Genomic DNA, 23,739 nt, shown 5'->3' on the forward strand with positions numbered 1-23,739 from the left:
GTTAGGATCCCTCAGATATAGGCAAGCTTGACTATGTACCCTCCTGTTTGTGGTCAGACTTGAGTTGGGGAAGCCACTTGTGGCAGCAGGAGTGCGAAAAGATGGTGAGTTTACCTACATGCAATGGATCCCCGAGGGGTGCTGGGATGAAAACCTCAGAGCAGGAGCAACATCAGACACCTGCAGGAAAGGGCCCCTCTGCGGCCCAGTCGCCCCTAAGACTAGGAAGAAGATCTTTGGTCTCAGGGCTCTGCTTGATTGGCTAGGGCATAATAATAATAGTAATAATGATGGTATTTGTTAAGCACTTACTATGTGCAAAGCACTGTTCTAAGCACTAGGGGGATTAAAGGTGATCATATTGTCCCACGTGGGGCTCACAGTCTTAATCCCCATTTTACAGATGAGGGAACTGAGTCACAGAGAAGTTAAGTGACTTGCCTAAAGTCACACAGCTGACAATTGGCGGAGCCGGAATTTGAACCCATGACCTCTGACTCCAAAGCCCGGGCTCTTTCCACTGAGCCACGCTGCTTCTCATGGCAAGGCTCTGGGCAGACCACGGGCTGGGGATTTTCATCCCGGGGAGCGCTCTCCAATGGACATTTGCCTTTTCCCACCTTTGTGGCTAAAGAAGCAGGTGAAGGCGTCTGGGAGGATGAAGGTGAAGGCTCAGAGAAAAAAATGTTTCCCTATTGGCTCCTCTTTCCCGGGCCAGAGACAAAGGTGCTAGGGCAATCTACTATTCAACCCCGACCCACTAATCTGTAAAATGGAGGTGGGTGTATTGAGCCTGACTTTAAAATGCAGCTCCAAGGACTTTAGACAAGGGAGCTTCCCCAGCATCCTGAGCATGAGAGGGGCAAGCTGAACTGCTCTGAGCCCTCCGGGGTCCAGCAGTCTTGCTCTGAGGGCTATTTCATGGGACTATTCCCCTTACTTGCCTAGAAAATGATTTTTAAACCTTCATAACTCAGCAGCTCTGACTTTTCCCCCTCATGTTATCAAAAATGATTGGACCATAACATGAAACTGCTTGCTAAATTGCTCTTGCTCTTTTTTTAAAAAGGACAATTTTGAGTTATGTAACTATAAAAAAGTAGCAAGGCAGTAAGCAGTAATTTCGAAGAAAAAAATCTCTGACCTTCGGATGCTTAAAATAATGTTTTTCCTTCAAAACCCAAGGAGAACTATTTTATTCTATAGTAGTGAGATTCTCCACATAAACTACGGGTCCTGAAGACTCAAAATATGACTAAGTAATGAACCTCTAAAAAACCATCTGGGATGGCTGTGCAGTCTCAAAAGAGAAGAAACTGAAATTTGACCGTGATCCCGACTTACATAGCCATTACCTTTTCTCCTCCAACGGGCTTAGCTACAAATGTAGAAAAAGCCACACTAACAAGTTTCTCAGTTCCTGTGAAAGTATCCTGTACGGTAACTTTAATGCCGACCTATAATGAAAAGAGAAAAACTTTTAGGGCCTACTTAAAACATTTCAACAATTCATAAAGTCGATCACCGTCTTCTGCACAATTTTTAAAAACCATGCCGCACTTAAGCTTATTGGATGGATTGATGCAGATATTTTCCACTTTAATTATGTGAGGATTTTTGTTTTACCTAACACAAGCCACGGGACCTATGGCAGAGGAATTATTTAGTAGTGTAAAATCAATCAGTAGTATTTACTGAGTGTTTACTGTGTGCAGAGCACTGCACTAAGCACTCGGGAGAGTACGATATAACAATGTAACAGGCATATTCCCTGCCCACAGTGAGCTTACACTCTAGATAAGCTAAATATTGATGAAAAGCTCCATTATTTCATTTAAATGATACATATTTATACTTCCGTTTCTGTATTGCTATCGTTTTTAAAAACTGGGAATATATTTTTCAGCTTTGCCACACTACTTTTTTCATCAAGCCAAAGCATTAGCAACTTGTAATTTACTTATTCACTTATGTCTATCTTTGAAGAACTATTCTCTCCTTGTTCAACATGGTATAATTGTCAATTAATGTTTACTGCCTCCCCTAATAGATTATCTTCCTCTTGAGGGCAAAGAATCATGTCTTTCACGTCTGTGTATTTCCCAAGCACCTCCCACACTGCTGTGCATAAGCTGGCATTCTAAGGCCTGATTATTACAGCTACTTTTTTCATCAAGCCAAAGCATTAGCAACTTGTAATTTACTTATTCACTTATGTCTATCTTTGAAGAACTATTCTCTCCTTGTTCAACATGGTATAATTGTCAATTAATGTTTACTGCCTCCCCTAATAGATTATCTTCCTCTTGAGGGCAAAGAATCATGTCTTTCACGTCTGTGTATTTCCCAAGCACCTCCCACACTGCTGTGCATAAGCTGGCATTCAATACTGACACACCAAATCCACCCATCTATTTCTTGTACAAATTTGCGGTAGCCAAGGCCCAGGTAGTCCTTCATTAAAGAATCAAAATCTAGATTATGGTGGCTCACAAGCTCATGCATTATGCAGAGTATTTCGGTTTCTGTCTCACCCACAAATGGGATACGTTCAGGCTGATCACTTATCAATTAGGACAGTATATCGCTACTTCGGTGTACTGCTTGACTAAAAGCCAGACCACAGGGGCCTAACTTACCCTCAGGTAAGTGCACTGCTAACTGGAAGACTCTCACTCATTACTATTCAAATAGCCACATCCGCAAAAGAAGTTGAAGTCTACTGTACTTCCTCAAGTTCGGAATCAGATTGGCTACTGTAAAAATGTATCCATTAGCACTCTCTCTCCTTTCCTCATCATCATCCGAGTGGGCTAATAACCAAAAACTGCTTAAAAATAAAATTAAAAAAGATCTCTTACCTCCATACTTGTGTTGAAGGCTCTGTTAACCTTCGCTTGGATATTTATGATCTGTCCAATTCTATAAGTAAAATGAAGATCTCGGTAATAAGGACAAGCTACTCCATAAAATAATTTCAGATTTGAAGGCAATTTCAAGGAACCAATTTGTGTAGAGAAGCAGCATGGCTTAGTGGAAAGAGCCTGGGCTTTGCAGTCAGAGTCATGGGTTCGAATATCAGCTCCGCCAATTGTCAGCTGGGCAAGTCACTTAATCAATCAACCAATCATATTTATTGAGCACTTACTGTGTGCAGAGCACTGTACTAAGCGCTTGGGAAGTACAAGTTGGCAACATATACTTCTTTGTGCCTCAGTTACCTCATCTGTAAAATGGGGATTAAGACTGTGAGCCCCCTGTGGGGCAACCTGATCAACTTGTAACCTCCCCAGCACTTAGAAGAGTGCTTTGCACATAGTAAGCGCTTAATAAATGCCATTATTATTATTATTATTACCCCAAAGTAACTGAATGATTGAGAGCCAGGGTCATAATGGTCAAGTTCACACTCTGGTAAACTCAAGGAAATTACATAAAAGGACTGAGTTAAACCACATACATGTGCAAAGTATCCAAAACACCAAAAACTAGTTAAATCGATCCATCAATCAATCAGTGGTATTTATTGAGCCCATACTATGTGCAGAGCACTGTACAACAGAGTTGGTAGACACGTTTCCTGCCTATAATGAGCTTATAGTCTAGATGGAAGACTGACACTACTATCAAAAAATTAAGGATACGTACTTAAGTGCCACGGGGCTGGAGGTGGAGTGAATACCAAATGACAAGAGAGTGAGCAGTGATGATGCTTCACTGACAATGTCCTCTCCTGGTCTCTTCCTATCTCTCTGGCTACTCCTCCTCAGTCTCTTTCACAAGCGTCTCCTGTGGGAGGACCTCAGGCTCAATTCTGGGTCCCCTTCTATTCTCAATCAATCAATCAATTGTATTTATTGAGCGCTTACTTTGTGCAGAGCACTGTACTAAGCGCTTGGGAAGTACAAGTTGGCAACATATAGAGACAGTCCCTACCCAACAGTGGGCTCACAGTCTAAAAGGGGGAGACAGAGAACAAAACCAAACATACTAACAAAATAAAATAAATAGAATAGCTATGCACAAGTAAACTAAATAAATAAATAAATACAGTAATAAATATGTACAAACATATATACATATATACAGGTGCTGTGGGGAAGGGAAGGAGGTAAAATGGGGGGGATGGAGAGGGGGACGACGGGGAGAGGAAGGAAGGGGCTCAGTCTGGGAAGGCCTCCATCTTCACCCACTCCCCTGGTGAACTCCTTCGCTCCCACAGGTTCACGCCGGCTTTAGATTAAATTTGCTTCAACATGTGAAGTGGGCTACCCTGCCTGAAGGGCAGTTGAACAGTAGTTGATTCACAAGGCTGATCTAGGCGAACAGTTTCTCCTAAAGCAAACTTTACTTTGCATCATTTAAATCTATTCACCTTCTATTTTACACCCCACTGTTTAGCAGCATTTATTCAATCGTATTTATTGAGCGCTTACTGTGTGCAGAGCACTGTACTACGCGTTTGGGAAGTACAAGTTGGTGACATATAGAGACGGTCCCTACCCAACAACGGGCTCACAGTCTAGAAGGGGGAGACGGACAACACAACAAAACATGTGGCCAGGTGTCATCAGAATAAATAGAATTAAAGCTAACTGCACATCATTAACAAAATAAATAGAATAGTAAATATGTATAAGTAAAATAGAGTAAATAGAGTAATAAATCTGTATGCAGTCCAGCAAGCTGTGTCTTGGAGACCTCAGTTAATTCACAAGCAAAAAGCAAGGGCGATCCAGAAGCAGGTTCTGGCCATGAACTGGGCATTTCACTCATCTAACAGAGAGCTTCGCTAAACCTCCAGAAGCCATGGTTTCAGTTTTCGGTCCAATAAAATATCAAGCCCTAAAACTTCAAAGCAGACGCTATCACTCCCCGGAGGTTGTCCGGGTCTGCACATGCGATATGCATGCAAGACATGAGGCTCTGTCACGATAAGGGTTTTAACCACCAGTTCGGAAATATCACTCCAAAACTTGGAGACATCGTGGTGATGGGTTTGCAGGAACTCAGTAAACCACTTGATAGAGCGCTTGCTGCCTTCGTCTTCGGTTTCATCCCGTTCGAAGTGCCCATTGTGGCTAGAGCACGGGCCTGGGAATCAGAAGGTCACGGGTTCTAATCCCGGCTATTCCCTTGTCTGCTGTATGACCTTGGGCAAATCAGTTAACTTCTCTGTGCCTCAGTTACTTCATCTGTAAAATGGGGAGTGAGACTGTGAGCCCCATGTGGGACAAAGACTGTGTCCAACCTGATTTGCTTGTATCCACCCCAGTGCCTAGTACAGTGCCTGACATATAGTAAGCGCTTAAAAATTACAATCAATTTTATAATAACACGTTCACATAAAGGGTCTTGTGGCAATCTTGACTGATAAATTACTCAAAATGCAGAAGCACATGTCTGCACTGTAGAGGAAAGCAAGAAGCGGCACCCTTTAAGGAATTCAGTAAGAGCTCAACAAATGTCATCATCTGATTGACAAGGTGAGAGGTAGCGTGGCCTTGTGGAGAGAACATGGTCTCGGGAGTCAAAAGGACCTGAGTTCTAATCTGGCTCTACCAACTGCGGGCTGGGTGACCTCAGGCTGGTCACTTAACCTCTCTGTGCCTCAGTTTCCTCAACTGTAAAATGGGGATCCCTGTTCTCCCTTCTACTTACACTGTGAGCTCCGTGAGGGACAGGGACTGTGTCTGACCTAATGAACTTGTACCTACCCCAGTGCTTAGAACAGTGTTAGACACATAGTAAGTGTTTAACAAGTACCGTTAAAAGAAAAAGTGCTCAGCGGACTCCCTTTTATAAACCGTGGGTTCAGAAGGTACAGGAATGAATTAAGCAAAAGAGTTTCAGCAGGGAGTCAAGTAGGGGAATAATAATAATAATAATGATAATGATGGCATTTATTAAGCATTTACTATATGCAAAGCACTGTTCTAAGTGCTGGGGAGTTTACAAGGTGATCAGGTTGTCCCACGTGGGGCTCACAATCTTAATCCTCATTTTACATTTTACATCCTCATTTTACAGGATCCTTAATCCTCATCCATCTGGATGTCTGCCTGCCACCTAAAGCTCAACATGTCGAAGACTGAGCTCCTTGTCTTCCCTCCCAAACCTTGTCCTCTCCCTGACTTTCCCATCTCTGTTGACGGCACTACCATCCTTCCCGTCTCAGAAGCCCACAACCTTGGTGTCATCCTCGACTCCGCTCTCTCATTCACCCCTCACATCCAAGCTGTCACCAAAACCTGCCGGTCTCAGCTCCGCAACATTGCCAAGATCCGCCCTTTCCTCTCCATCCAAACCGCTACCCTGCTCATTCAAGCTCTCATCCTATCCCGTCTGGACTACTGCACTAGCCTTCTCTCTGATCTCCCATCCTCGTGTCTCTCTCCACTTCAATCCATACCTCATGCTGCTGCCCGGATTATCTTTGTCCAGAAATGCTCTGGACATATTACTCCCCTCCTCAAAAACCTCCAATGGCTACCGATCAATCTGCGCATCAGGCAGAAACTCCTCACCCTGGGCTTCAAGGCTGTCCATCACCTCGCCCCCTCCTACCTCACCTCCCTTCTCTCCTTCTACTGCCCAGCCCGCACCCTCCGCTCCTCCACCACTAATCTCCTCACTGTACCTCGCTCTCGCCTGTCCCGCCATCGACCCCCGGCCCACGTCATCCCCCAGGCCTGGAATGCCCTCCCTCTGCCCATCCGCCAAGCTAGCTCTCTTCCTCCCTTCAAGGCCCTGCTGAGAGCTCACCTCCTCCAGGAGGCCTTCCCAGACTGAGCCCCTTCTTTCCTCTCCCCCTCGTCCCCCTCTCCATCCCCCCGGCTTACCTCCTTCCCTTCCCCACAGCACCTGTATATATGTATATATGGTTGTACATATTTATTACTCTATTTATTTATTTATTTATTTATTTATTTTACGTGTACATTTCTATCCTATTTATTTTATTTTGTTGGCATGTTTGGTTCTGTTCTCTGTCTCCCCCTTTTAGACTGTGAGCCCACTGTTGGGTAGGGACTGTCTCTATGTGATGCCAATTTGTACTTCCCAAGCGCTTAGTACAGTGCTCTGCACATAGTAAGCGCTCAATAAATACGATTGATTGATTGATTGATTGATTTTACAGATGAGGTAACTGAGGCCCAGAGAAGTTAAGTGACTTGCCCAAAGTCACACAGCTGACAAGTGGCGGAGCCGTGATTTGAACCGATGACCTCTGACTCCAAGGCCTGGGATCTTTCCACTGATCCTCGCTGCTTAGACTAGGAAAGGGGAGGAACAAGGGGAGGAGGCAGGAAGCAATGCTGAAAACGCTGGGCCAGGCCCATCTCTTGTCTTAGAGCAGCACAGCCTCTGCCTTTGGGAGCCAGTCCTGCCTCAGTGCTAACACTACCTGCTCCTCCACCTTCCCTACCACAAGGAACTCTAAATCTAGACCCATAAACCAATCAATCGAGCAATCAATCACTGGCATTGTTGAGCACTTACTTGATGCAGACCACTGTACTAAGCATTTGGGAGGGCACAATATAGTTGGTAATAATAATAATAATAATAGCATTTATTAAGCACTTACTATGTGCAAAGCATTGTTCTAAGTGCTGGGGAGGTTACAAAGTGATGTGGTTGTCCCACGGAGGGCTCACAGTCTTTATCCCCATTTGACAGATGAGGTAACTGAGGCCCAGAGAAGTTAAGTGACTTACCCAAAGTCACACAGCTGACAATTGGTGGAGCCGGGATTTGAACGCATGACCTCTGACTCCAAAGCCCGGGCTCCTTCCACTGAGCCAAGCTGCTTCTCATGGTAGACATGATCCCTGCCCTCAAGGGACTTACCCTCTAGCAGAGGAGACAGACATTAAAATAAATTACAAGTAAGAGAAGCAGCTCGCATAAAGATAGCTACATAAGTGAGGTGAGGTAGGGTGGCTATCTAATTGCTTGTCCAATTTCCTCTCTCTAGGTGCACAAACCTATGCGCTCAACTCCAACCTCTCTGCTGGCCTCATCTCCCTCCCTGGAATGCCCACTCCCCCCTTCCCCTGGCCGGTCCTGCATCAATCCCGCACAACCACCCTTAACCCTAGACCATCTCCTGAGTACGCTTCCTCCATTTCTGTCCACAGGGCATGAAGTTCTGTGTTGGTCAAAATCCAGGCACCAGGCCTAGTTTGGCCACTCAAATTTATCTTTACCTGCTCTAACTCTGCAACACTACTTCTCCCCCTTCAACTCCTATGCCCATTGTTCCCACCAACTATTCCAGACCTTTTCTTCCCTCCTCAACCCCTTAGTGACACTACCTCTTCCTCCTTGGTCACCAATAACCTTTCCAAATACCACGTTGACAAAATTGAAACCACCAAGCATTAGCTTTTCAAAATTTTCCCCTATCTCTCCTTTCCATCCCCACACCCACTCTCTCATCCTTCATTGCCATCTCTCAAGAGGAGATCTCCTGTTTGCTTTGAAAATCTACCACCTCCACCTGTGCCTCTGACCCCAACCTTCTTCTCTTCCTGACCTCCACTTTCATCTGCTCACCCTTTAACGCTTCCTTTCCCTCTGCCCTCAGACATGCCTACCTTTCCCCTAACCTAAAAAAACATTTTTATGGACCCCACCGCACTATCTAGCTATTGCCCTATCTCCTCCTCCCATTCCTGTTCAAACTACTGGAAAGGACTGTATACACCTACGACCTCCACCATTTTCTCTCCTCCAGCTCCCTTCTTGACCCTCTACAATCCATTTCTCTCCCCCCTTCACTCCACTGAGACTGCTCTCTCCAAGGTCACCAATGATCATGTCCTAATGGACTCTATTCCTTCCGCGATTCTTCTCGCGGCACTCGGCTGCCTTTGACATTGTGAATCAGTCCCTTCTCCTGTCATCACTATCTAACTGTTGCTTTTCTGACACTGTTCTCTTCCGGTTCTTCTCTTACCTCTCTGGCCAAGCCTTTTCCACTTCTTATGTGAGCTTTTCCCTTGCTTTCATTCATTCAATCATATTTATTGAGTGCTTACTGTGGGCAGAGCACTGTACTAAGCTTTCCATTCCCTACTTATGGGTGTCCCTCAAGGTTCTATTCTGGGTCCCCTTATTCTACTGGCAAGCTCAAATACCACTTTGTGGACGATGCCTAAATGTACTTCACAATGTCTAATTTCTCCTCCCCTGCAATGTTACGTCTCCACCTGCCTTCAGGACAGCTCTACATGAAAGTTTCACTGGAACGCTCATCCTCCTTCCCCTCTTACCTTTCCCCTCACAGATGACCCCCCCATCATCCTTGATTCCTCTCTCTCAACATTCAGACCCCTATATCCAGTCTGTCACTAAATTCTGTTGGCTCTTCCTCTACAATATTCCTGGGATCCACCCCATCCTCTCCATCCAAGTGACTACCACATTAGATCAGGGACTTTCATATCCTGACTTGACTTCGGCATCGGCTTCCTTCCCAATCTCCTTACCTCCGGTATATACATCACTCTGCTGACTGGATCAATGTCACTCTCCACACAGCTCTACACTCCTCCAACACCCCCACTGATCGTCCATTCCTCTCTCATTCAAACAAAAACTCCTGATCTCCGATTTTAAAGTATTCAATCAGCTCTCCCTCCTACTTACCCATTCTCTTCTTCCACTGCACCCCAGCTTGTACTCTTTATTCCTCTCAAGTTAAACTACTCGCTGTGTTTGGTTCTCAATTTTCTTACCATGACCCTCTCATTCATGCCCTCCCCCTGGCTTGGAACAACCTACCCCGTCACATCCAACAGACCACTGCTCGCTCCATCTTCAATGCCCTTCTGCAATCACATCTCCTCCAGGAAACCTTCCCCATTTAATTTATAATCTTTCCATTTTATATCATCCAACTGCTACTTCAGCACTTCTTCACCACCTAAGCACTGAAGAACTCAAAACCCCTCAAAGCACTTACGTAGCATATCTTCAAATAGATTACTTCCTCTGATCTGTAGTTCATTTTAGTGAGTCTCCCCTGCTGTACTGTAAGCTCCTTGTGGGCAGGGATCACAATTGTAATTTATTTATTTATATTAACGTCAGTCTCCCCTCCTCTAGACTGTAAGGTCATTGTGGGCAGGGAATGTGTCTATTATTGCATTGTACTCTTCCAAGTGCTTAGTACAGTGCTCTGCACACAATATTAGGTGCTCAGTAAATACAAATGAATCATGCTTTTTAATTAAACTGAATTCTCCCAAGTGCTTTGTAGAGTAGTGCTTTGCGTACAGTAGGTGCTTGATAAACTCTGTTGATTGATTAATCCAATTTTCATTTTCATTAATATACAGAACTCGACTCAGAAAGTGACCCAAGAAAGTGAAAGAGGTTATGTCTTCCAAATTATAAAAGCACATAACAAAGAGCTCTCAAAACTGCAAATCATTTTTCGCATAAAATGCTGTGGGGAGGAGCAAGATTTCCTTGGAGTTCCCACTGATTTACTCTGGTAAACTGTACCTGTGCAATTACAAGGACTGAAGGGGATAAAAACCCATGAGATTCTGTGAATGAGTTCATTGTTCTTTGAAATTAGCTTTACACAGGGCTATTCCTTCCCTGTAGGAATGCACCAGAACTCGGAGGAGGAATAATAATAAGTATTATAATTATTATATTACTATTATAATGATAATTATTAAAAGTCAACAACTAAACAGTAGGAGAACACTGCTTAGGAATAGTACTAATAGTATCTACTGAGCATTCATTCATTCATTCAATCGTATTTATTGAGCGCTTACAGTGTGCAGAGCACTGTACTAAGTGCTTGGGAAGTACAAGTTGGCAACCTATAGAGACGGTCCCTACCCAACAACGGGCTCACAGTCTAGAAGAGGGAGACAGACAACAAAACAAAACATGGGGACAGGTGTCAAGTCATCAGAATAAATAGAAGTAAAGCTAGATGTACATCATTAACAAAATAAATAGAATAGTAACTATGTACAAGTAAAATACATAGAGTAATAAATCTGTACAAACATATATACAGGTGCTGTGGGGAGGGGGAGAGGAAGGAGGGGGCTCAGTCTGGGAAGGCCTCCTGGAGGAGGTGAGCTCTCAGTAGGGCTTTGAAGGGAGGAAGAGAGCTAGCTTGGCGGATGTGCGGAGGAAAGGCATTCCAGGCCAGGGGGAGGACGTGGGCCGGGGGTCGACGGCGGGACAGGCGAGAACGAGGCACAGTGAGGAGATGAGCGGCAGAGAAGTGGAGGGTGCGGGCTGGGCTGGAGAAGGAAAGAAGGGAGGTGAGGTAGGAGGGGGCAAGGTGATGGACAGCCTTGAAACCGAGTGAGGAGTTTTTGCCTGATGCGTAGGTTGACCGGTAGCCACCGGAGATTTTTAAGGAGGAGAGTAACATGCCCAGAGCATTTCTGCACAAAGCACCCATGGAATACTAGAAAAGGATAAATGAGGAAGGAGTTTTTTTTTTTCTTTTTAAAACTCCCAATCTGAAAATGTTAAACAGCTAGAATTGAACCGCTTCAGTCCCCCACCTTCCCAGTTCCACTATCAGGAGATATGTTGAGGAATCTTAATTCTTCTCTCCCTCTTTACACCCCATTTAACAAACCACCTATAAACCAGGGATCCATAATTTTAGAAAATCTTTCCCTAGGAAGAAAGCACTGGTTTTCCATAAACGCACATGATTTTAATTTATTTTGACTGGTTTGAAAACAGGCATGCAAAAGTGCGATCTTTTTCTTTTCCTAATGAGTTCAGTTTAAGCCTACTCTGTTGCTCCAACTTTGTTAACAAAGTTGGGAAAATAACTTTTCTTTTTCCTTGGGTCCTGAGGCTAACTTTGGGCAAATACTGCCATCCACCATCTCTATATTGTACTTCCCAAGTGCTTAGTACAGTGCTCTGCGCAAGTCAGCACTCAATACATACGACTGAATGAATAAATGAATCCAGGACACAAACCACTTATGTACGGTAAAGCATGCATTTTGAATGTATTCCTCCGCCTTGAAAAGATTTCAAAACAAAAGACGAATTTGTCCTTTCTGATCTCTCAACCTCCTGTCTCTCCCCGCTTCAGTCTATACTACACTCTGCTGCCCGATTATCTTTCTACAGAAACGTTCAGGTCATGTCACCCCCCTCCTCAAAAATCTCCAGTGGTTGCCTAGCAACCTCCGTATCAAGCATAAACTTCTCACTGTTGGCTTCAAAGCTCTCCATCACCTTGCCCCTTCTTACCTCACCTCCCTTCTCTCCTTCTACGTTCCGGCCCGCACACTCCGCTCCTCTGGTACTAACCTTCTCACTGTGCCCCATTCTCATCTGCTCCACCATCGACCTCTGGCCCTCATCATCATCATCAATCGTATTTATTGAGTGCTTACTGTGTGCAGAGCACTGTACTAAACGCTTGGGAAGTACAAATTGGCAACATATAGAGACAGTCCCTACCCAACAGTGGGCTCACAGTCATCCCACCTCTGGCCTGGAATGCCCTCCCTCCTCAAATCCGCCAAACTAGAACACTTCCCCCTTTCAAAGCCCTACTGAAAGCTCACCTCCTCCAGGAGGCCTTCCCAGACTAAGCCCCCCTTTTCCTCTGCTCCACCTCCCCTCCCCACTGCACTTGTGTCTATAGCTACATATTTATAAGTATAATTCTATTTATTTTTATTAATGATGTGTATGTATCTATAATTCTTTTGATTTATGATGATGCTACTGACGCCTGTTTACTTGTTTTGATGTCTGTCTTTCCCAGACAGATGTCTGTCTGTCTTTGATGTCTAAACTGTGAGCCCATTGGGAAGCAACGTGGCTCAGTGGAAAGAGCCCGGGCTTGGGAGTCAGAGGTCATGGGTTCAAATCCCAGCTCCGCCACTTGTCAGCTGTGTGACTTTGGGCAAGTCACTTCACTTCTCTGTGCCTCAGCTACCTCATCTGTAAAATGGGGATTCAGACTGTGAGCCCCACATGGGACAACCTGACCATCTCATATCCTCCCCAGCACTTAAAACAGTGCTTTGAATGTAGTAAGTGCTTAACAAATGCCACTATTATTATTATTGTGTGCAGGGATTGTCTCTGTTGCTGAATTGTTCTTCCCAAATGCTTAGTACAGTGCTCTGCACGCAGTAAGCGCTTAATAAACATGATTGAATGAATTAATGGTGCCAATTTAACCATCTTGGAAAAATGATTTGATGATATATGTTATTTTCTGGTTTGGTGCTGCCTATTCTACTGAGGTGGGGAGGAGAGGTGTCAATAACAAAAACAAAAAGTAGTTTTCAGTAACCAGAACAAATGATCCAATCTGTTATAAGAGGACAATTAACTGAATTTAAGGTGAGAGTGAAGGGGACATTGATTGACGTGTTCTCTTGACACTGAAGTAAAAATAATATTCTATCAGTCCCTCAAAAGAGTTTTTTTTTATTGTTTGAAAATGCCATAGAAACTTAGAGTATAGTCAAAACAATCCAGAGAGCTGAATTGTCTCCGGAGAATTTTTATCTGGCCCTCAACTCTCCAAAGAAATTGGTACGGCTTATTTAGCTACAAGGGATGCTGTATGCAAGACAAAGACAGCAGAATATTCAGAGATAAGTGATTTGACTGAATAGCCCCAAAAAGTAACAAGATTTACCACATGTTCAAAGAAAGCATAGATTCCTCTAAAAACAATATGAGCAAGAGTAAATCCTATGAAGTTTATAAGAGAATTCTTGACAATTCATTAATCAAAAGAAAACTTTGTAATACATGAAATAAATCATTGTTCTCTCCCTCAGGGTGCCCAGGGAAGAACAGAGATAAGCAGGGTTTTAATCAAAGGAGGTGGGATGCAGAGGGGGTTTCAAGAGTGTCTAAAGTGAATTGCATTTGCTTTTCCCAACAGGAAAAGATTTTGACTTCACCGGCTGTGGAGATATGTGTCTGGTCAGCAAGTGGACAAGTGGAAGAGGTTGGGTCTTTTGTTGGTGGGTAGTTGCTTTTAAAATTTAAGATGCTTTCTGTGCTTAAAGCCCAGACACACAGTCTCACTTGGAGCAGTGGTACGCTAGCTCAGTGTCATCTCTCTGGAAGAGAAATTATTAAAACCAAAAATGAAAGATTCTAAGGCTGATTTATTAATGTTTACAAAACAAGCTATGAGTGAAAAATGCACTACAGCAGTAAGATGGTTATCTTCATTTTTGAGGAGGTTTATTAAAGCATCAACCCCCAGAAAGAAATCGAGCTACGTCAACAGAAAATGCGCCCGGTTATTAATGCCTGGCGAGATTGCTCTTCAAACAGATACACTCATAAACATGGTTGTGCTCATGCAATGTTTATGTAAATTGGGATAAAGTTCACTGGACTTTCAGTTTTCTCTCTGATTTACCTGGGGTCAAAGATAACTTTTCTCTTTAACAGCAGCTTGACTCAAATGGATGGGCTTGGGCATTATAGGTACACTTCTAAAATGAAACCATGGGTGTTCACTGGGAAATAATTCAACACAAATATATAACATACCTAGCGGTCTCCTCAAACTGTATGTCATCCACTGATGCTGTGACGCAGGAAACCCCAGCATGCTTTTCAGCTTCAAAATAATACACAAAATAGGTTAGGCAAGTACAGTGGCAGCATTTGACATACATATATTCAGACAGCCCCGCCATCTGACCAACAGCCTGCTCTCAGTCACTCAGGGTGGAATTCCCAAATCCTTTTCTACTACTACTACTGCTGCTGTTGCTCCCTTCCAATCGATCAAATTGACGGTATTTATTGAGTGCTTACCGTGTGCAGAGCACTGTGCTAACCGTTGAACGGCAACCTAACAGAACTCAAGGGAGGAGAAGAAAACAAGACACAGAAGAATCAATTTTGGGGTGAAGACTGAGCCTCACATCCACCTTTGCGGGAGTTTTGGGTTTCTTGGAGCAACAGGTCTTTTCAATTTGTGAATGTTGCTTTTACTGCAAGGTAATTTCAGGAGTTTCTACTCTTTGAAATAATTTGCATGTGGTGGTTTCGACTCCTTCTAGTTATTTCAGATAAGATATTAATGGACATGATCCTTAAGTCCACTACCGAATGGTGCTTGGTACCACCAATCCTCGCAGTCCGGAACCAAGTCTTTCACAGGTCTATGCAAAGATAGTGTCCGGCTGGAATAGTGTTAAATTCTCTAGTGAAAATGTCCTTCTCCAGGCTTTTTCCACCACCACATTTTCTAACGAAATGGAAAATTTCCAGTTAGAACACAATTCAAATCCTGTTCTATTATTTATCCCACACTGAGTTCCCACAGTGAGCCGCGCCGGTCTGGGAACTTAAAATGACAAAACTGCATTCTCTTCAGGAACTTCTCTGCTCTGTTGTCACCGTCCAGAGTGCCTGTCATTTTTTTTTACAATAATAACACTAATCACAATAATGCACAAAGAGCCACTTGATCCTCCCCTAAATTGGTGAGGTTTGGGGACATTCATTCATTCATTCAATCATATTTATTGAGCGCTTACTGTGTGCAGAGCACTGTACTAAGCGCTTGGGAAGTACAAGCTGGCAACATATAGATACGGTCCCTACCCAACAGTGGGCTCACAGTCTAGAAGGGGGAGAGAGAATAAAACAAAATATATTAACAAAATAAAATAAATAGAATAAATATGTACAAGTAAAATAAATAGAGTAATAACTTGGACAACACCAAGCAGTGGCTTCATTCTCAATCAATCACATTTATTGAGTGCTTACTGTGTGCAGAGCACTGTACTAAGCGATTAGGAAGTACAAGTTGGCAACAGATAGAGACAGTCCCTACCCAACAGTGGGCTCACAGTGTAAAAGGGGGAGACAGAGAACAAAAGCAAACATACTAACAAAATAAAATAAATAGAATAGATATGTACAAGTAAAATAAGTAAATAAATAAACAGAGTAATAATTCTCTGAGCTTTTCTCCTGAATACCCAGCGACAACCAGAGGAATGCCAAAATCTCTCTTTAAAAAAGATAATCTAAATAGTCCAATAAATAGATGACATGTTGGTGTTCTAAGGTACCTCAAAGATCCTGAGGCAATTCAAAAGTTACCATAACTCATTTAACAATCCTTCCAAGGGATAAAGGTTGGTGTCTTCAATTTATAGCTAATTTATCAGATCCCAGAGGACTGAACAGATGGACCGACGGACCCGGTGGTAACTTGGGCACACCTTTCTCTGAGGAACAGGCAGCCAGCTGCGCTGTCAAGCAGCGGCCGAAGCGCGATACTTGCTGGAAACCTCCCCTTAGGCCCTCATTACATAAGACACATGAAGTCCATAGTAAAATAGCGCTGGGCTCCAGGTACATCAGCACAGGCAGAGTTGTCTTGGCTGCAGTTATTTGCAAGCTTCTGGTAAATACAATGCAGCAGCATCCTTCAGAAGAGGAATTATTTAATCAATCAATCAATCAATCGTATTTATTGAGCGCTTACTGTGTGCAGAGCACTGTACTAAGCACTTGGGAAGTACAAGTTGGCAACATATAGAGACAGTCCCTACTCAACAGTGGGCTCACAGTCTAAAAGGCTATAAATCTCTGGGGTGTCCACTAGATTATAAAGTCCTTTGGGGCTTGCGATTGTGCCTACTTCTGAGAATAATAATAATAATAATAATAATGATGGCATTTTTTAAGAGCTTACTATGTGCAAAGCACTGTTCTAAGCCCTGGTTACAAGGTGATCAGGTTGTCCCACATGGGGCTCACAGTCTTAATCCCCATTTGACAGATGAGGTAACGGAGGCACAGAGAAGTTAAGTGACTTGTCCGAAGTCACACAGCTGACAAGTGGCAGCAGTGTGGACTATAATAATGATGTGTTTGTTAAGTGCTATGTGCCAAGCACTGTTCTAAGTGGTGGGGTAGACTCTAGGTAATTAGGTTGTCCCCCGTGGGGCTCACAGTCTTTACCCCCATTTTCCAGTTGAGATAACTGAGGCCCAGAGAAGTGAAGTACCTGTATATATGTATATATGTTTGTACATATTTATTACTTTATTTATTTATTTATTTTACTTGTACATATCTATTCTATTTTATTTTGTTAGTATGCTCGGTTTTGTTCTCTGTCTCCCCCTTTTAGACTGTGATCCCACTGTTGGGTAGGGACTGTCTCTATATGTTGCCAACTTGTACTTCCCAAGCGCTTAGTACAGTGCTCTGCACACAGTAAGCGCTCAATAAATATGATTGATTGATTGATTGATTGATTGAAGTGACTTGCCCAAAGTCACACAGCTGACAAGTGTCAGAGCCGGGATTAGAGGACTCGACCTCTGATTCCCAGCCCGGGTTCTTTCCACTAAACCACGCCGCTTGTCCGAGGATCTGGGTTCTAATCCAGAACCCAGTGGAAAAGTGGCTCGGTGGAAAAGAGCACGGGCTTTGGAGTCAGAGGTCATGGGTTCAAATCCCAGCTCTGCCAACTGTCAGCAGTGTGACTTTGGGCAAGTCACTTAACTTCTCTGTGCCTCAGTTACCTCATCTGGAAAATGGGGATTAAGACTGTGAGCCCCCCCCCGGGACAACCTGATCACCTTGTAACCTCCTCAGCGCTTAGAACAGTGCTTTGCACATAGTAAGCGCTTAATAAATGCCATCATTATTATTATTATCAATCCCGGCTCTGTCACTTGCACGCAGTTTGACCTTGGGCACGTCCCTAAACTTCTCTGTGCCTCAGTCTGCGAAATGGGGATTTGATCCCTGTTCCCCCTCCTACTTGGCCTGTGAGCCCTATGGGAGATCTGATGATCTTGAATCCAGCCCAGCGCTTAGTCCAGTGTTTGTCACAGAGTAAGCGCTTAGCCAATACCACAATTCGTATTAGTAATGATGGTATTTGTTAAGCGCTTACTATGCCAAGCACTGTTCTAAGCGTTGGGGTAGATACAAGGTAATCAGGTTGTCCCACGTGGGGCTCATAATCTTAATCCCCATTTTACAGACGAGGTAACTGAGGCCCAGAGAGGTTGGAGAAGCAGTGTGGCTCAGTGGAAAGAGCCCGGGCTTGGGAGTCAGAGGTCGTGAGTTCTAATCCCGGCTCCGCCACTTATCTGCTGCGTGACCTTGGGCAAGTCACAATTTCTCTGTGCCTCCGTTACCTCATCTGTAAAATGGGGATTAAAACTGTGAACCCCATGTGGGGCAACCTGATTACCCTGCATCTACCCCAGCGCTTAGGACAGTGCTTGGCACATTGTAAGTGCTTAACAAATGGGCGAGTCACTTCACTTCTCTAAAGAGCCCAGATTTTGGAGTCAGAGGTCATGCGTTCAAATCCCGGCTCCGCCAACTGTCAGCTGTGTGACTTTGGGCAAGTCACTTAACTTCTCTGGGCCTCAGTTCCCTCATCTGTAAAATGGGGATTAAAATTGTGCGAGCCCCCCGGGGGACAACCTGATCACCTTGTAACCTCCCCAGTGCTTAGAACAGTGCTTGGCACATAGTACGTGCTTAACAAATACCAACATTATTATTATTATTATTATTAGGTCCTCAGTGACCTCATCTGTAAAATGGGGATGAAGACTGTGAGTCCCCCGGGGAACAACCTGATCACCTCGTGACCACCCTAGCACTCAGAACAGTGCTTGGTACATAGTAAGCGCTTAACAAATACCAACATTATTATTATTTTTTTTTTTCTCTGGTCCTCCATGACCTCATCTGTAAAATGGGGAGGAAGACTGTGAGCCCCCACAGGGGACAACCTGATCACCTCATAACAACTACCAACATTATTATTATTATTATTATTATTATCTGGTCCTCAGTGACCTCATCTGTAAAATGGGGATGAAGACTATGAGCCCCCCGGGGGACAACCTGATCACCTTGTAACCTCCCCAGCGATTAGAACAGTGCTTGGCACATAGTAAGTGCTTAACAAATACCAACATTATTATTATTATTATTATAATTCTCTGGTCCTCAGTGACCTCATCTGTAAAATGGGGATGAAGACTGTGAGCCCACCGGAGGACAACCTGGTCACCTTGTAACTTCCCCAGTGCTTAGAACAGTGCTTGGCACATAGTCAGCACTTAACAAATACCAACATTATTATTATTACTATTATTATTATCATTATTATTATTATTATTATCATTATTATTATTCTCTGGTCCTGAGTGACCTCATCTATAAAATGGGGATGAAGACTGTGAGCCCCCCGGGGGACATCCTGATCACCGTGTAACCTCCCCAGCACCTAGAACAGTGCTTGGCACATAGTAAGCGCTTAACAAATACCAACATTATTATTATTATTACTATTATTCTTTGGTCCTCAGTGACCTCATCTGTTAAATGGGGATGAAGACCGTGAGCACCCCGGGGGTTAACCTGATCACCGTGTAACCTCCCCAGCGCTTAGAACAGTGCTTTGCACATAGTAAGCGCTTAATATTCATTCATTTAATCATATTTATTGAGTGCTTACTGAGTGCTTTGCACATAGTAAGCGCTTAATATTCATTCATTCATTCAATCGTATTTATTGAGCGCTTACAGTGCTCTGCACACAGTAAGCGCTCACTAGAGAAGCAGCGTGCCTCACTGGAAAGAGCCCGGGCTTTGGAGTCAGAGGTCATGGGTTCAAATCCCGGCTCCGCCACTTGTCGGCTCTGTGACTTTAGGCAAGTCACTTCACTTCTCTGGGCCTCAGTTCCCTCATCTGGTAAAATGGGGATTAAGACTGTGAGCCCCACGTGGGACAACCTGATCACCTTGTATCCACCCCGCCAGCACTTAGAACAGTGCTTTGCACATAGTAAGCGCTTAATAAATGCCATTATTATTATTATTATTCTCTGGGCCTCAGTTACCTTGGCTGGAAAATGGGGGTTGAGACTGTGAGCCCCACGTGGGATAACCTGATGACCTTGTATCTACCTCAGTGCTTAGAAAAGTGCTTTGCACATAGTAAGCGCTTAACAAATACCAAAATTATTATTATCATTCTTCTTCTTCTTCTTATTCTCTGGGCCTCAGTTACCTCAGCTGTCAAATGGGGGTTGAGACTGTGAGCCCCATGTAGGATAACCTGATCACCTTGTATCTACCTCAGCGCTTAGAACAGTGCTTTGCACATAGTAAGTGCTTAACAAATACCAAAATATTATTATTATCATTATTACTATTATTATTAGTATTCTCTGGGCCTCAGTTCCCTCAGCTGTCAAACGGGGGTTGAGACTGTGCGCCCCACGTGGGACAACCTGATCACCTTGTATCCCCCCCACGAGCACTTAGAACAGTGCTTTGCACATAGTAAGTGCTTAACAAATACCAAAATTATTATTATCATTATTACTATTATTATTATTATTCTCTGGGCCTCACTTAGCTGTCAAATGGGGGTTGAGACTGTGAGCCCCACGTGGGACAACCTGATGACCTTGTATCTACCTCAGCGCTTAGAACAGTGCTTTGCACACAGTAAGCGCTTAACAAATACCAAAATTATTATTATTATTATTATTATTATTATTATTATTATTATTATTCTCTGGGCCTCAGTTATCTGAACTGTCAAATGGGGGTTGAGCCTGTGAGCCCCACGTGGGATAACCTGATCACCTTGTATCTACCTCAGTGCTCAGAACAGTGCTTTGCACATAGTAAGTGCTTAACAAATATCAAAATTATTATTATTATTACTATTATTATTATTATTCTCTGGGCCTCAGTTCCCTCAGCTGTCAAACGGGGGTTGAGACTGTGCGCCCCAAGTGGGACAACCTGATCACCTTGTATCCCCCCCACCAGCACTTAGAACAGTGCTTTGCACAGAGTAAGCGCTTAACAAATACCAAAATTATTATTATTATTACTATTATTATTATCATTCTCTGGGCCTCACTTACCTCAGCTGTCAAACGGGGGTTGAGACTGTGCGCCCCAAGTGGGACAACCTGATGACCTTGTATCTACCTCAGCGCTTAGAACAGTGCTTTGCACATAGTAAGCGCTTAACAAATACCAAAATTATTATTATTATTATTCTCTGGGCCTCACTTACCTCAGCTGTCAAATGGGGGTTGAGACTGTGAGCCCCACGTGGGACAACCTGATGACCTTGTATCTACCTCAGCGCTCAGAACAGTGCTTTGCACATAGTAAGCGCTTAACAAATACCAAAATTATTATTATTATTATTCTCTGGGCCTCACTTACCTCAGCTGTCAAATGGGGGTTGAGACTGTGAGCCCCACGTGGGACAACCTGATGACCTTGTATCTACCTCAGCGCTTAGAACAGTGCTTTGCACATATTAAGCGCTTAACAAATACCAAATTATTATTATCATTATAATTATTCTCTGGGCCCCAGTTACCTCAGCTGTCAAATGGGGGTTGAGACTGTGCGCCCCAAGTGGGACAACCTGATCACCTTGGATCTACCACAGCGCTTAGAACAGTGCTTCGCACATAGTAAGCGCTTAACAAATACCAAAATTATTATTATTATTATTATTATTATTATTATTATTATTCTCTGGGCCTCACTTACCTCAGCTGTCAAATGGGGCTTGAGACTGTGCACCCCACGTGGGACAACCTGATGACCTTGTATCTACCTCAGCGCTTAGAACAGCGCTTTGCACATAGTAAGCGCTTAACAAATACCAAAATTATTATTATTATTATTATTATTCCTTCTTCTTCTTCCTCTTCCCCTTCCCTCATTTACCTCAGCTGTCAAATGGGGGTTGAGACTGTGCGCCCCAAGTGGGACAACCTGATGACCTTGTATCTACCTCAGCGCTTAGAGCAGTGCTTTGCACATAGTAAGCGCTTAACAAATACCAAAATTATTATTATCATTCTTCTTCTTCTTCTTCTCTGGGCCTCAGTTAACTCAGCTGTCAAATGGGGGTTGAGACTGTGAGCCCCACGTGGGACAACCTGATGACCTTGTATCTACCTCAGCGATTAGAACAGTGCTTTGCACGTAGTAAGCGCTTAATAAATGCCATTATTATCATCATCATCTTCATCAATCGTATTTATTGAGCGCTTACTATGTGCAGAGCACTGTACTAAGCGCTTGGGAAGTACAAATTGGCAACATATAGAGACAGTCCCTACCCAACAGTGGGCTCACAGTCTAAACGGGGGAGACAGAGAACAAAACCAAACATACTAACAAAATAAAATAAATAGAATAGATATGTACAAGTAAACTAAATAAATAAATAAATAGAGTAATAAATATGTACAAACATATATACAGGTACTTCACTTCTCTGGGCCTCAGTTACCTCAGCTGTAAAATGGGGATTAAAATTGGTCGAACGCCCCCCCCCCGCCCCCCCAACGACTCCCCCGTCCGGGGCCGGGGCTCGCGCGCGCCCCCTCCGGCGGCGGCGGGGATGGCGGCGGCGATGGCCCCGCGGGGGCGCCCCCTACCGGCCAGGCAGGCGGTGGTGTCGATCCACTTGAGCAGCTGGCCGGCGCTCAGCTCCCCGCGGTGGTTGGCGTGGGCCTGGTCGATGGTGTGGCACGTCTGCACCCGTGCACCCTGCTGCATCTGCATCTGCCCCTGCATCATCTGCCCCTGCATCATCTGCCCCTGCCCCTGCATGGCTGCGGCTCGGCCCCGCTCCTCCTCTGGCCGCAGGCCCGGACCCGCGACCCAAAGGGCACAGGCCACTTGGCAGGCGCCCCGCCCGCCTCAGCTGCCAAAGGCCTGCCAGGCGCCGAGGTCCTGGGTTCCAATCCCCACCCTGCCGTTTGTCCGCCCGGTCACCTCGGCCAAGTCCCTTCACTTCCTCTCAGTTCCCTCGTCGGCAAAATGGGGGTTGAGACTGCACCCACCTCAGTGCTTAAGGAAAAGTCTCTCACGTCCTCTCAGTTCCCTCATCTGTAAAACAGGGATGGAGACGGCGAGACCCCCCGGTGGGACAGGGACTGCATCCACCTCAGTGTTTAGGAAAAGTCTCTCACTTCCTCTCATTCCCTCATCTGTAAAACAGGGATTGAGACGGCGAGACCCCCTGTGGGACAGGGACTGCATCCACCTCAGTGTTTAGGAAAAGTCTCTCACTTCCTCTCAGTTCCCTCATCTGGGACAGGGACTGCACCCACCTCAGTGCTTAGGAAAAGTCTCTCACTTCCTCTCAATTCCCTCATCTGGGACAGGGACTGCACCCACCTCAGTGCTTAGGAAAAGTCTCTCACTTCCTCTCAGTTCCCTCATCTGGGACAGGGACTGCATCCACCCCAGTGCTTAGGAAAAGTCTCTCACTTCCTCTCAGTTCCCTCATCTGTAAAATAGGGATTGAGACAGCGAGACCCAAGTGGGACAGAGACTGCATCCACCTCAGTGTTTAGGAAAAGTCTCTCACTTCCTCTCAATTCCCTCATCTGGGACAGGGACTGCACCCACCTCAGTGCTTAGGAAAAGTCTCTCACTTCCTCTCAGTTCCCTCATCTGTAAAATAGGGATTGAGACGGCGAGACCCATGTGGGACAGGGACTGCACCCACCCCAGTGCTTAGGAAAAGTCTCTCACTTCCTCTCAGTTCCCTCATCTGTAAAATGGGGATTGAGAATGTGAGCCCCCCTGTGGGACGGGGACTGTGTCCAATCTGCCTAATTTGTATCCACCCCAGTGTTTAGGAAAAGTCTCTCACTTCCTCTCAGTTCCCTC

General features: G+C 44.5%; 1 protein-coding gene across 1 annotated transcript in view; it reads right to left on the bottom strand.

Annotated features, from left to right (window-relative positions):
* Positions 1-22,671, bottom strand: part of ACOT12 (acyl-CoA thioesterase 12) — a 65,268-nt gene extending 42,597 nt beyond the window's left edge. Inside the window, exons 1-4 of the mRNA XM_038765564.1 lie at positions 22,497-22,671; positions 14,554-14,623; positions 2,862-2,922; positions 1,356-1,457 (exon numbers count right to left, since the gene is read on the bottom strand). Of these exons, the coding sequence (XP_038621492.1) occupies positions 1,356-1,457; positions 2,862-2,922; positions 14,554-14,623; positions 22,497-22,671 (408 nt within the window). The remainder of the gene's footprint in view (positions 1-1,355; positions 1,458-2,861; positions 2,923-14,553; positions 14,624-22,496) is intronic.
* Positions 22,672-23,739: the final 1,068 nt, after the last annotated feature.

This window comes from Tachyglossus aculeatus, chromosome 23, assembly GCF_015852505.1.
Source record: "Tachyglossus aculeatus isolate mTacAcu1 chromosome 23, mTacAcu1.pri, whole genome shotgun sequence".
Lineage (NCBI taxonomy): Eukaryota > Metazoa > Chordata > Mammalia > Monotremata > Tachyglossidae > Tachyglossus > Tachyglossus aculeatus.